A 14254-nucleotide genomic window follows, 5' to 3' on the forward strand; every position below is an offset into this window, starting at 1 on the left:
TACTTACAACTCCACTTCCAGTGTTGCAAATCTCAACATGATGGGGGTGGGTGAGTTGTACTCCTTTCATGGAAGTCCCAGGGAAGCAGGAACATTGTACCTAAGGAGCATCATCCCTGCACTGCTGCTTATATCATGCAAGGCATCAAGCAAGACATTAACATCAGTGCAGTTTTTTCAAGATTCAGTCCACCACTTAGATTCAAAAAGACATCCAGTTATATCCAAATATAGGCCAAAACCTCTGCATTTTCCAGGAACCATCAAATCAAAATGGGATATAATATATTCTTTTCTTTTTCCAAAATGAATTTTATTTGGTTTTACAAATTTAAAATTATAATCATACCACTTCCTCTGAATCTTTGGACTTACCACCTTCCCCTCTGTGGGTTCTATTGTTACCCTTTTCTACTGCATCTTTTCCCCATAAACCAAGTTTTTTATAACTCCATTATATCCATAATTTCATCACATTACAAGTGTTATTGTGGTCCTGCTAGTGTTTTCAGCTGCTTACAGTGGTCTTCTAGGTAAAATATATATTTTTCCCATTTCTTATTAAAGGTTTGGTCTTCCTGGTTTCTGAACTTTCCCGGTCAGTTTTGCCATTTCAGCATAGTCCAACAGTTTAATTTGCCATTCTTCTCTGGTAGGGACTTTATCTTCTTTCCATCTCTGGGCTAACAGCATCCATGCAGCTGTCGTTGCATACATAAAAAGCCTTTTCTGCTCCCTTGGAATTTCAGCATCTACAATTCCTAATAAAAAAGCCTCTGGTTTTTTTTATATAAAAGTTATTTCAAACTTTTTTTTCCAATTCTTTACATATCACTTCCAAGAATGCTTTTGTTACCTTAAACATCCACCACATATGATAAAAGGTGCCTTCTTTTTCTTTACATTTCCAGCAGATATTTGTACCTGTCTCATACATTTTTGCTAACTTACTATGAGTTAAATACCAACGGTACATCATTTTCATATAATTTTATTTCAACGTACAGCATGCCGAAAATTTCAGATCAGTTTTCCATAACCTCTCCCAGGATGAGAGTTGGATATTATGCCCCAAGTCCCTCCCCCAGTGTATCATAACAGATTTAACCTGTTCATCCTGGAGATAATATATTCAAAAGAGTTCAAATCAGTGCAGTTTGGAATACCCCTGCCCAACATCTTGATTCAAAATTGCATATGATGGTTTCCAAAGTAGACCAGCACTCACTCTACCATCTCAGGAACTGTCACACAAATTTGGATGACAACAACATCTCCAGGGGTCCAGACTAGGGCAGTTCGTAATGGCTTGGTCTGCCATTTGATTCAAAATGGCATCTGGCAGTTTCCAAACATAGGTGAGAAATGGTTCCTCCATCTCAGAAACCATTGTGCCAGTTTTGGTGATGACATTTCAAGGGCTGTCTGACTGGTGGACAGGTGGCTAGCGGAACAACATTCCAAAATATATAGCAGACACTAGCAGACAGTATCTAGGATTGCCCAGCAAGTCTTAAAAAAACAAACGATAAAAAGATTGATAAATGGATAGGGGTTTCTTAATTCTTAGCAAAAATAATATATATATTTATTTAATCTTGTTCAGTAAACTATAATATACAAACCCTTCAGTACTAGTTAAAATCAGTGCAGTTTTGAGGGGTTTGGTTGAGGGTGGCACACACTACTTCTAATCGAAAGAAATAGGGAGGTGCTATGTGGCACTGTGGGTTAAACCACAGAGCCTAGGGCTTGCCGATCAGAAGGTCGGCAGTTCGAATCCCCGCGATGGGGTGAGCTCCCATTGCTCGGTCCCTGCCCCTGCCAACCTAGCAGTTCGAAAGCACGTCAAAGTGCAAGTAGATAAATAGGTACCGCTCCGGCGGGAAGGTAAACGGCATTTCCGTGCGCTGCTCTGATTCGCCAGAAGCAGCTTAGTCATGCTGGCCACATGACCCGGAAGCTGTACACCGGCTCCCTCAGCCAATAAAGCAGGATGAGCACCGCAACCTTCAGTTGGTCATGACTGGTCCTAACGGTCAGGGGTCCCTTTACCTTTACCTTTTATGATCCCTGAAGGTCCTAGCTTCCCTGGTACATCTCACTGTTCATTGTCAGAGCCTGCTCCACTAGAACTTTTACTTGAGCTAGTGCCACATCCCCCTCTGGAGAAGATTCCTTCAGTGACAGCATGACAGTTGGGTTATCTCAAGAGGTGTCAAAATATGTGCAATTTTGAAGGTCCCAGTCCACCTTTTGGATTCAAGTTGGTGTCCAATGGTATCCAAACATGGACCAAACCCCATTCCTTGATCTCAGAAACTATCATGCCAAATTTGGTAAATAGTATCTCCAGAGCTGTCCAAAACAGTGCTGTTTAGGAATGGTTTGCTATGCCACCTGAAAAATAAAGTAAAGAAGAAGTGAGAACTATTGCTGAGTTCCAATCTCCTTTTGACCACCCCACCCCCAGCATGCCAAATTTTCTGCATTTTGATTTGTCCTTTTCTCTCACAGCTTGCCATTTCCCCCTCACTCAGAATTCGGTTCCGTACTGGTAAAATGAAACAGGACACACCCTTTCAGAAACAATTTTCCATTGTTTTCAGGGTTGATGTGACCCGAAGCCTCCTGCAGGTAGAGGGAGATCTCAAAAGGTTCTAGCACTGCTTCCTTTACCAGTCAGGCTTTTAGCCTGCCAAAACGTCCTGACCTTTAGACTCTGACTATTTCAACAAGGAAGCATTATAGGTGCTCTGACGGCATAGCCTCCATGTGTGCCTCAGTATTCATAAGTCTAGCCCATATTTGATGAACACCCTTAGCCATAAACAGCAGTTAAAACATTAACTATCTACATCTGCAAAGATGATATAAAGTCCATAAAAGTGGTGAGTAACTCATAACAGTGGTGCCAAGTCCTTTAAACAAAGAGGGGGAAAGAACACATTGTGATCAAATGCACCGGTTTCAATCCTTCTTAAATGTAGTAGTCCAGCCTATTTGCTTTCTTCCCAGCATGCTTCCTTGAAACCATCAAAATATATTAGCTCTATAAATGCTCTCATTCCCCCTACCTCCCACCCAGGGGGGTCCTGTAAAACCAAACTTCCTTCACCCAGGTGCACCTTGAATCAGACCTGTTTTCTCCCATGACCTGACCAACAATTCCATTCCTAACTGATGGTGGGCGACACAGTCTTGCCCCTGCAACTCCCCTAAGTGATGACCCAAAGAGTAAACTCTCTTTGGGGGAGGTACCCTGCTGCAGCTGACCTCTGGTACTGCATAAATACGGAATCCGTTTAAAAAAATACTGCTTTTGAGGCAATTTGAAACATCGGCAATATTCTTTTTATCCTTGATGGGTCATTAAGACATGTAAGACATCAAATACTGTTTAAGTCATCTGTGGGGTGTGCATTATTGTGTAAACCCAGATTTTAGAATACAGTTGACATCTCAGTAAAACAGATTGTCAACCCTGTACCCACATTTAATATCCTTAAGGATACCCAGTTTTTAAAAAAAATTTGGCCCCAGTGGCCACCAGCCTTCTTTTCTTTTTACAATGCCCCAGAGGATAAGGGACACTTGAGGTGGGGGTAGGGATTACTACTCCCCCCCAAAAAAAATATATATCATGGAAACGTCAATGTTTTTGTGGTGTTCTACAGAAGACCATGTCTGTTCATGAAACTCCTAGTGCAGCAATGTCCAAACAGATGACCATGATCAACAGGTAGATTGTCGGTGTGCTCCCGGTCAATTGTTGGAGTAAAAGAAGTGATCACCCATTTGTTCCTGAATGATCATAACGTGCCCCACCCCCAGTACTATGTCCCATTTTTTGCTGCCAGTACAGCTTTGAAAGGTTGTATTTCCAGCGTTGGCATCAGAGTGGGGAAAGGAGGAAGATCAGCAGACTGTTGTGCGATCAATGTCATGCAATCTGTCTCCATAAAAGCTGAACAACTGTTACCCCCCTAAAAAGAAAGCTCAACAACTCTGCTTACTCCCCCCTAAAAAAAAGCTCAACAACAATCGGCAATCAGTAGATCACTGCCAGTTTTCTTTATATACTGGGAGTAGATCACAGTCTGTAGAGAGTTGGACATGCCTGTCCTAGTGTATTATGGAGACAACATGGCTGCCACTGAGAGCTACCAGGTGCACAACCAAAGAAAGCATTCCAGAAACCCAGTTTGTGTCTCCAGCTTCCATTTGGATGGAACCTTGCCTTCCACTCTGCTGGAGCTGCCCTCAAATAAGCCAGGTAGGAAAAATAGCATCTAAAGAAGAAGAAAGCAAGGGTGGGTGTGTAGTAGTAGAAGAAGTAGAACAGTCCCCAGTCTAAGCTCCCCACCCTCCATCACCACAAGTACTTATATCCCAATCTCAGAAATGAGCCAAGGAGGGGAGTTAAATAGCATGAGGAAGCAAAGAGGAGGGAGGAGTTTAGCTCCCCTCAGATATTTCCCATTTTCATGTAAAAACTAGACCTCGCCAAGCCCCAATTTTAAACATGAATAACATGAGTGGTTTCCACAGTTTGGGTTTTATGGAATTCTTGCCACGTTGACTCATCTGCTAGGGAACGTCTTGCATGTGGCAGAGGATTCTGGGAAATATTCCAAGGCAGTCTCTGCCTTTATGAAGGATGCGGGCCAGTCTTGTTACAGGTCAACTTTGCACTACCTGAAGTGAGGGTGTGCTCTTTGAGCAGACTCAGCACTCCCCTTCACTGACACCTTTCAGTTTCAAAATAGAAAGTGGTGAAGGAAGTGTCCCTCCTGAATTTGGGTTTATCTCCAGATGGTAGACCTGTTCTTTGATTCTAGTTAAGTCTTTTATTATTGTATTTAGAATATTTGCTTTTCCATCACCTTTCACATAAATACCTAGGGACATTCATGCAACCAATCATGTGTTTTTATGAGTATTTGAAGTACAGCCTTTCCTTCGTGATCTGTACTTTATGCATGCCTAAAAGGTTGAAATTCCTTCCTCCTTTCCCCTGCCTCTGACAGACAAAGCTTCATATAATAATTAAGGCAGCCAACTTGGGAGTCAGGCTTGCCTGTGGAAAGAGTTGTCCATCACCTCAAAAGGACTGAACCTGGGTAAGTTGCAGGTGGGGTTGGGGATGGGGGAGAAATTCAGTTCAGATTCCATTTAAAGACATACTTATTGAATTTGCACCATCTGGAACAATATGAGAGCTGAAACATAGCCACCCTTTGAAATTTGTATCTCTTTGAATTTTTCAACACAGTTGAATTTCTCATGGAATTTCTTCAGCTGTGTAACGCATACAAAAATGATGTACTTGGGGAAGGTGTTAATAGAAATGCATATTGTTGGAAATTCCTCAAATGAGCATATGGTCTCCAAGTCCCTTCTAATCTCAGCATTCTATAGCTCAATGAATCGGCAACACTGATAAACATCAAGCTTTTGTTTCTTTCGTCTTTCTCTAATCTTCATAGTTCTTAGAAGTTCAAATAAAGTAGAATTGTGATTTTAAGAGTAGACAATGTTTAAGTCCTTCTTACTTCCATCACCACTTGGGATGAATGGCAATCAGTGGAGGTATTTGTTGAATTCACTGTACATTCCTCTTCCACAAAAGGTCTACCACAAGATGGGATTTGTCACCTCCTTCGCCTGTTGTCTTCTTGGAGTCCTGGTCTCTAGTTCTTTTCCAGGAGGTGAGCATTTTAACCAATTTTTGAGAATTACCCAATGCAAACTATTTACCTCTAGTCCTTCAGGTGCCCATATAAATATAATTAATTCATTTATTCCCCCTTTTTAAGTCTAAGTCATAATATTAAGGCAGGCAATCAAGAATGCAGACAAAAGAGAATTATGATTAATATTCCCTTACTATCTTAGTCTTTATATCAACCCTTCTTGGGCTTGTAATCCTAGTTACTATCACAATTCAGGACTTCAAGCTTGCTTAGCAATGTCAAGTTTGAGATAATGTTACTCTGAGAAAGCTTCCAAGATAATATTGTCTTTCAAACATATCCTCAAGGAAAGAGCTCTGTTCACCAAATGACAATCCTATTGCACTCTTTGAATATTTTGGTTCTCCATTCAGTGACTGAAGAGCCATCTTGGCCATCCATCACATCTGGGCTCTGCTGGAATAAGAATCCTCCTTTGCTACTGCTTATTCTTGCCCTTACCATCTTTCTGCTTCTCTTGTTTTCTCTTTTAAAATAATAATAATAATTCAGTTTTAAATTTAACATTTTCACTCAAATATAAATCAAAATCATAAAAATATAGGATTCCCTGAATCCTTAGACTTCCCTCTACTCTTCCATTGTTAATCTTTACCCACCTGCATCATATAATGTTCTCCATTTAATCTTAAAATTCAATTAATACCATAGCACCTGTTACGTTACAAGTGTTGTTATAATTCTGCCAATGTTTTTAATTGTTTGCAGTATTCTTCAAGGTAACTTATAAATCCCCCCCCCCATTCTTTATTAAATTATTATCTTCTTGATTCCTGATCTTCCCAGTCATTTTCACCATTTCAGCGTAGTCCATCATCCTTATCAACCATTCTTCTCTGGTCGGAACTTTATCTTCCTTCCATCTCTGGAGCAATAGTATTTGTGCAGCTGTCGTCACATACATGAATAGTCTTTTCTGCTCCTTTGGTATTTCTGCACCTAGAATTCCTAGTAAAAAAGTTTCTCTTATTTTCTCAATCTATTTCTCTCCTTTCTTCACTTTCCCCCTTCCCTCTGCATATAACCTCCCTCGCATATAACCTCCTCCACCTCCTTATCTTTCTGTTTCACGCTTTTAACCTGTGCTGCTCTTCTTATCCTCAGCTGTTGTTTCTCCACGGTGTCTCCAGCCAGTTCTCTATTCCCTCCTTGGGGACATTCCTTCTTTCACACTCTGCCAGACACACTTTTATCCTCTGCCTGCATGTCTCTCTTTCTGCAGTTTTACATTGCCTTGCCCCTTTCAGTCTACATAGCTCATATTTGAGGCAGGCCATGAGACCAAAAAATCATGAGAGGAGCTGTAGAAATCTTTATCTGGGTTAAGTGGCATTATATCAATAGTGCTTGTTATATTTTCAAGCGATGGTTACCCAGATAAGGCTATTAGAGCAATGGTTTAGGTTAGGCCTATATTCATTGGTTTCAAAATTACCTGTGATTGCTCAAAGCAGTCACCCCTTTTAGCAGTGTAGCTAAAATAAGATTTCACATAAAGAACAACCTTCTTACTGCTTCGTTCCTTTCTACTCATAGTCAAGGCCCTGTCCTGTCCTGATGGTTGGCTGCAAAACCAGGGTAATTGCTATGGATATTTTGATACCAAGTTGTCATGGAGAGATGCTGAGGTAAGAAATATTTCTCCTCAAGCAAAATGTAATAGAATCATGGAATCATAGAAGTGGAAGGTATTCCAAGGGTCATTTAGTCCAAACCCTTGCAATGTAGAAATCTCAACTAAAGCATCTGTGGTGTTTGCCTCCTAGGTGGGTCATAAGGAAATGGTTAAATGAGTGTGGTGTGATTGGCCAGAGAGAATGCAAGGGGAGGAGTAAAAGTTAGAGTTGGAGGTGTGTGGAAGTTAGTTGAGAGTTGAGTGTTGGGAGTTGGAGAAGTAAGAGGGAGGAATAGCCTGTGGGTTGGTCAAGTTGTGTGGTAAGAGAGTGAGAGGAATTGTTAGGTGAAGTCAGATAGATAGTTAGAATAATCAGTTTGAAGTTGTTATTTGTTCATGCTTAACAAATAAACTTGATTATTTGTTAATGTTAACAACTGTCTGGACTCCATGTGCCCCCAAAGAGAAATGGGGTGGTGGCAGCGAAGAGGCAATCGCAGTGGTGGCACAGGGTCAATAGACCGTCAAACGTCCGGGGACCCTGTGTGATCGCCACAGCATCCACACAGATGGCCATCCTACCTTGGCTTAAAAACCTCCAAGGAAAGAGAGGCCACAGCCTTCCACTGTCAAACAGATTTTGCTGACAGAAAGTTCACCCTAATGTTTATAATTTACATCTTTTGGGTTCCTATCAGATTCTGTGAGCAGGGCTATCCTTGCCCTGGAACAATACCTATCCAGCATCTCAGACTTCACAAAAGAGAGTTGGTCACTTTATGTTCCAGTGAAGCGTCTCCGTGGGAGCTGTGAATGTGACAGCTATGCCAAATCCTCCCCTCCCACCAGGAGGAAGAGGGAAGTAGAATAGACTGCAGTTCTGAAACAGATCTGAGACTGGGTTCGCAAAACATTTCATGGCTCTGGCTGTCTCCCTAGAGAACTCATGTATGAACTGTAGATATTGGCAGTCTATGGGAGTGTTTGATCCTCTGCCTATGCTCAGCCTATATATTTGCAGAATAGTATTTTTACAATGTCAAAAAGCACCCAGTGACCTAATTCCAAAGGGAATTTACCAAACATTACATATGTACTGCACCCCTGCAACCTTTCAGTGGAAGGGTGACATAACAGTGTATGCTGTGTGGTCTGCAGTGTTGTGAAAGGAATTTGGCAGGTTGGATGCAGTGCTGATCATTTGGGTTCCAGAGCTCAAGTTAAAATAAATTAGGCATTGCAAGCAAATCTCCCAAGTTCAAATTTCCTTGCCTCTATTTAAATGTAATACTCCCTTTCTGTAACCTTTTGCAGCTTTTTCAACATTCCACATAAAAATGCTTCCACCTAAAATTTCTACATAAAAAATATATGGGTTTGTTGGAAGACCGGCTTAGGGTTTCTCTAGATGACCTATTAATTGACCACTCATCCTGCATTCATCCTAGATGAGCGGGCAAGAACATGCTCCTACATTTGTTCATTTATTTATTTATTTAAGTGGATTAATTGTGCAAACCTACACTTCCTGTTATGTGCTTGAATTCCTCATGTGAAATGGTGTCAATCTGGAGGTGCCATTAGTGCACAAAAGTTTAAGCCCGGCAACATGGTATGTGACACTAATTTCTTACAGTCTACCAGTAAGACTTGCCTCTTGAAAGTCAAATTTCAGAGAAATAAATAAAAATGTTGACTCTGCATCATTCCTTTTAGTGAGATATGGTTTTTGAACTGTTGTTATCTGATGTGTTGTGAGACACTACGGGAATGACTTTTTGGAAAAAAGAAAAGAAACAGGTTCTGATGGCGGTTGTGACAAAACGTCTTTCATTCTTTCTCCATTCTTAGACTGCATGCCATAGCTATGGCCATAGGGCCCACCTTGCCTCTATCCTTAATGTGGATGAGACAGCCCTGATTGCCAAGCACATCTCCACGTCCCAGCAAGAACAAAGCAACGTATGGATTGGGCTTCATTACGTGAGTTGCCTTCACTTGCTCTATTCCAAGTCATTGTCATAGAGTAGTGGCTCCTTAACATCACCACTCCTTCTTTATATAATAATATCCAAGAATGAACCCCACATGCTACATCAATATTATTTTCAATGCAGATCCTCCTCTGACTCATTCATAGCTGGCACTACCTTCCCACAGACCAAGATATCCAGATAATATTGACACCAGGCTCCTCATTTCCTTACTTACATGATCTATGTCTCAATCTTGCAGAATGGGCGTTGGAGGTGGCCTGATGGATCAGTCTACAAGTTCGACGAAGGTTACAAATCCTGGTACCCAACCACACCAGACGACTGGGCCCCTTATGAGCATTGTGTGGAGCTCCTATATTTTCCAGGTAAGGAAACCATTTGCAAGGTCTGACAAAATAACAATTAGATGTTGAGTTCCACATTGCCACACACTTCTCCATCAATGTCCTACTTCTCTCAGGATTGTAAGTCATACTCAAAATAGTTCCATCAAAATCAACAGACCCAGGTTAGTATTTTATGAAAGTCCATTGATTTTAAGGAGTCTACTCTGAGTATGAGTTAGTTGGATACAACTGTTGGTCAGGTATTTGTTTCTTTACAGCAAAGATAATTACTCTGTAGAGTGGAACAGCAGTGACTTATGTGTTCAGCATTTAGGCTCACTTCCAACATACCACAATGTAGAAGGGTTCAGTTACAGCCTATCTGCATAGTAAATTGTACGTGACAACTGCCCTGGGATATTTGGATGAAGGGTGGTATGCAATTTGTAGCAACCACCACCACCATAACATTCATGTTGTATTCTGAAAACTGGTTGCCAGGCTAAAGTCTGAGTTGTGTATTCTCCTCACCATAGGCAAAGTGTTGACTAAGGGATGTAGAAAATCTAAGATCAGAAAGCAAAATTAATCTGGACTATTTATTCTTCATATGCCTCCTAACTTCTGGACCTAATTCTGTCATTTGTTCTCTTTTAAAGAAACCGTTTACAGTTTTGTGAAATGGAATGATAGAAACTGCAACCAACTCAACAGCTACATCTGCAAGAAAAAACTCTAAGCCAGCAACTGTCATTCCCAACTGTGCCTTCTGTGATTGATGGACAGCTCTCTGGAATCATTACCTCCTCTCCAATCCCTCAGTGATCAACTCTTATCCATTATTTCCAAGATAGGCTTCAATACAATGTAATCCTAATAATCTCTTATGCATATATTTCTTGTCATGATTCTGTCCTTCTCATCCCATCAGTCCTTACAGCACCAATTCTCAGAGCACAAATCTCATGATGAGGAGGCACTCCTTGCACGAGAGTCCCAGGAACAGGGGGGTGCTGTGTCTAACTCTCACTGTGTCTAGCACTGCTGTTCACAACACACAAGGCACTCAAATCCAGATGTCACCACAAATTTCATCCCCAAAACAAACACCTTTCCTTAAAGCTGCTCAGCACAGTTGATATGAAATCCAGAATTTTAGAAGCCACAAAATGAGGACAGGGTAAGAAAAAGAGTTTGGATTTGATATCCCACTTTATCACTACCCGAAGGAGTCTCAAAGCGGCTAACATTCTCCTTTCCCTTCCTCCCCCACAACAAACACTCTGTGAGGTGAGTGGGGCTGAGAGACTTCAGAGAAGTGTGACTAGCCCAAGGTCACCCAGCAGCTGCATGTGGAGGAGCGGAGACGTGAACCCAGTTCACCAGATTATGAGTCTACTGCTCTTAACCACTACACCACACTGGGAAATTGCAAGGGAACCCCATTTAACCTGACTAGCACCATGTTCTGGAATGCTACACTAAATTTTAAACCAGATTCCTGCCCCAGGAATATGCTGCCTAGAGCTTCTAGTTAAGAAAAAGCTGTTCAATATTCTCAGGCACACATTCCCCACCCCACCCCAAAGTCAGTGTTTCCAAATAAGGAACTGACAATGAGTATTTGCTAACATACAAATGCAAATTCAGGGATCAGAAGCATTAAGCAATATCAAAAGATGGAAATTCAACAATAGCAAGTTACCCAATCCTTTCACAAACTTGTTTTAACTGAACATAACAGACATGAATAAGCAACAATACTGAGCACTAGCTGGTCATCCTCCATGTTGTTTTACCTTGCTTGCATGGGCTTGGTGCATCTAATGGCCCCATGTCCATTATCCTAGCTCTCTTCTCTTTTGCATAAATGGTCACAATCACTAGGATATTCAGGTCACAGGTTTTATTATCCCTAAATGTCACAGCAAACTCTAATATTTATGCACAGAGAGACAGACACACACATCAGTGCCAAAGATCTCCCTGAGCAGCTTCCCTGGGTTAGATTTTTCTTACACCTCTAGAAGCCTATAGTCTTATGCCTCTGCCTGATGTCACTCCATCACTCCAGCCACCCCCCGTTTGCCTGTTGCTTAACCAAGACTGAGGATGGGGGAGACGTTCAATTCAGTTCAAAATGAAAACCAGGTCTACACACACTTTCTAAAAACAATTAATGTGCTGAAACACAGCCAACCTTTGAAACTCACACTTCTCTGAATTTTGCAATGCTGTTCTCAAGTAACGTATATAAAAAAATCCCCAAAACTATTGTCCATACAAATTCATATATTACTGTAAAAATGCATTGCATTAGGGGAAATTGCTTTTAAAAAACATGTTTATATTTGGATAAATTCACACTAAAATGCTGGTGAATCTACATAAATATATTTTTTAAAATACCAAACATGTGCAGATGTGGAGAGCTGAATTAAAGATGGGGTGGAAATGAGAAACAGACAGAAATTAAAACTGGCTCACCTGTTTAACCTTACCCACATCCTGAACAAGACACACAAGATCCTGTGCTGAACTGCATGAGGAGCAGTGGCAGGGAAGAGCTAAGGAAGCCCACATTGGTTGTACCTTCATTGATATCCACATGTACCACTGCAGGATTGACTGCAGAAGGGGTGGGGAAGACATTCAATTCACACTATGTGTGAAGCATATCTCCCTAATTTGCACTTTCCAAAATAATACAACAACTGTAAAACAGCCATCCATTAGACCTTGGCACTTCTCCAGGTTTTGAAATGCAGGTTGGCAGCCAAGCAGCATGATGCATATATTACTGAAGACAGCACATTAAAAACCATGTGTTGGTGAAAATAATGTGCAAAACTATATTATATTTCAGATCAATACTTTGTAGGTTGGGAAACACTGAATGCCGACATGTGTATGTTAGAAGAAATGTTTGTGAAAGTGCTGGTGAATTTCCCCGCTTCAGCTAACCCCCCTCCAAAAAAAAAAAAACCTTTCACCAATAGTTGTGGAAATGTAAGGAACTAAAGTTTGGAGAAATGAGAAATCAAGAGAAACCAAAACTGAGGGCAACATTTCCTCACAGATGACCTGCTGAGATTGTTGATTTGACACACGTGGAAGCCACTGGAAGAACAAAACAGACAAAACAGCATTGAAATAAAAATTATCCAGTCCAAAAATGTGGTTTGAAAGCTTTGCTCACAGAAGTTAAAAGAAGGCACCACACCCAACATGGATGCCTGCAATTAACATATGCATAGACCTGAAATGCAATCCCTTTCATGTGACTGTGAGCTGATCATCTTGTGACTAAGCCCACAGAGATACAGTCCAGGCCCAGCTCCGTTAATGATTAACCAGGTAGGTTTTTCTCTAACCTCATGAAAATTTCCAACCATGCTTCGCAGTATACAATACAAAGAATGTTATATATCTCCTGTTGCCAGTGCTTTTTCCTGGGGGTACGCATACCCCTAAACATTTTGTAAATCTAAGTTTGGCCTCATTGAGGGGCAGTATTTCAATATGAGTAGGAAAATGAGAGTACTCCTAAACATTTTTAAGAAAAAAAGCACTGCCCATTGCAATGTACCATTAATCAATTGTCCTGAACATGACCATCTGGGTAGAACATTCAATTAGTTGCTGGGGTCAGAAGGGAAAGAGGATGGAATAGTTCTACTTGGACTACTGCAGTGCACTCTACATGGGGCTACATGGGCCTTTGAAGGTGACCTGGAAACTACAACTCATCCAGAATGTGACAGCTAGACTAGTGACTGGGAGTGGCCACCGAGACCATATAACACCAGTCCTGAAAGACCTACATTGGCTTCCAATGCGTTTCCGAGCACAATTCAAAGTGTTGGTGCTGACCTTTAAAGCCCAAATGGCCTCACCTAGTATACCTGAAGAAGCGTCGCCACCCCCATCATCCAACCCAGACACTGAGGTCCAGCACCTAGGGCCTTCTGGTGGTTCCCTAACTGTGAGAAGCAAAGTTAGAGGGAACCAGGCAGAGGGCCTTCTCTGCAGAATGCCCTCCCATCAGATGTCAAGGAAATAAACAACTCTCTGACTTTTAGAAGACACCTGAAGGCAGCCCTGTTTAGGGAAATTTTTAATGTTTGATGTTTTATCATGTTTTTAATATACTGTTGGGAACCTCCCAGGGTGGCTGGGGAAACCCAGCCAGATGGGCGGGGTTTAAATAATAATTGATGATGATGATGATGATGATGATGATGGGGACTCTTGCCTTTGCACAATAGACTGCCTTCAAGCCAGGCAAAGGTCAGAGGCTGCTTTACTTCTATCTCTCTATCCACCATCCAGACAATCATGGTCAGTGCTCAAGTTCACATTCTAGCCAGACAAAATCACTCACGTCTGGCACAGAGAAGGGCCTACAGGTGAGCAATTGGGGCACGAGTGTCTGATTTAGCATGCCAGGATTTGGCACTGGTCAGGTAGCCTGGGATCCCCTTACGTTTTCCCCTGTCCCCAGCTCTCAAAATCCCAACTTTAGTATCAGCTCTGCTGAGCACCCCTGAGTAAAGAAGC

General features: G+C 41.5%; 2 protein-coding genes across 2 annotated transcripts in view; one reads left to right on the forward strand and one right to left on the reverse strand.

Moving 5' to 3' along the window:
- LOC307201264 (angiogenin-3-like) overlaps positions 1-14254 on the reverse strand; it is a 346417-nt gene that overhangs the window by 266313 nt on the left and 65850 nt on the right. The window lies entirely within an intron of this gene.
- On the forward strand, positions 4735-11074 carry LOC307201268 (dromaiocalcin-1-like). Its single transcript, XM_079950328.1, has 6 exons — positions 4735-5123; positions 5633-5711; positions 7293-7384; positions 9223-9354; positions 9607-9733; positions 10354-11074. Exons 2-6 carry the CDS (start codon positions 5645-5647, stop codon positions 10431-10433), a joined length of 498 nt encoding a protein of 165 aa, XP_079806454.1. The 5' UTR covers positions 4735-5123; positions 5633-5644; the 3' UTR covers positions 10434-11074.

The sequence above is a fragment of the Podarcis cretensis genome (assembly GCF_951804945.1).
Source record: "Podarcis cretensis genome assembly, chromosome: 13".
Classification (NCBI taxonomy): domain Eukaryota; kingdom Metazoa; phylum Chordata; class Lepidosauria; order Squamata; family Lacertidae; genus Podarcis; species Podarcis cretensis.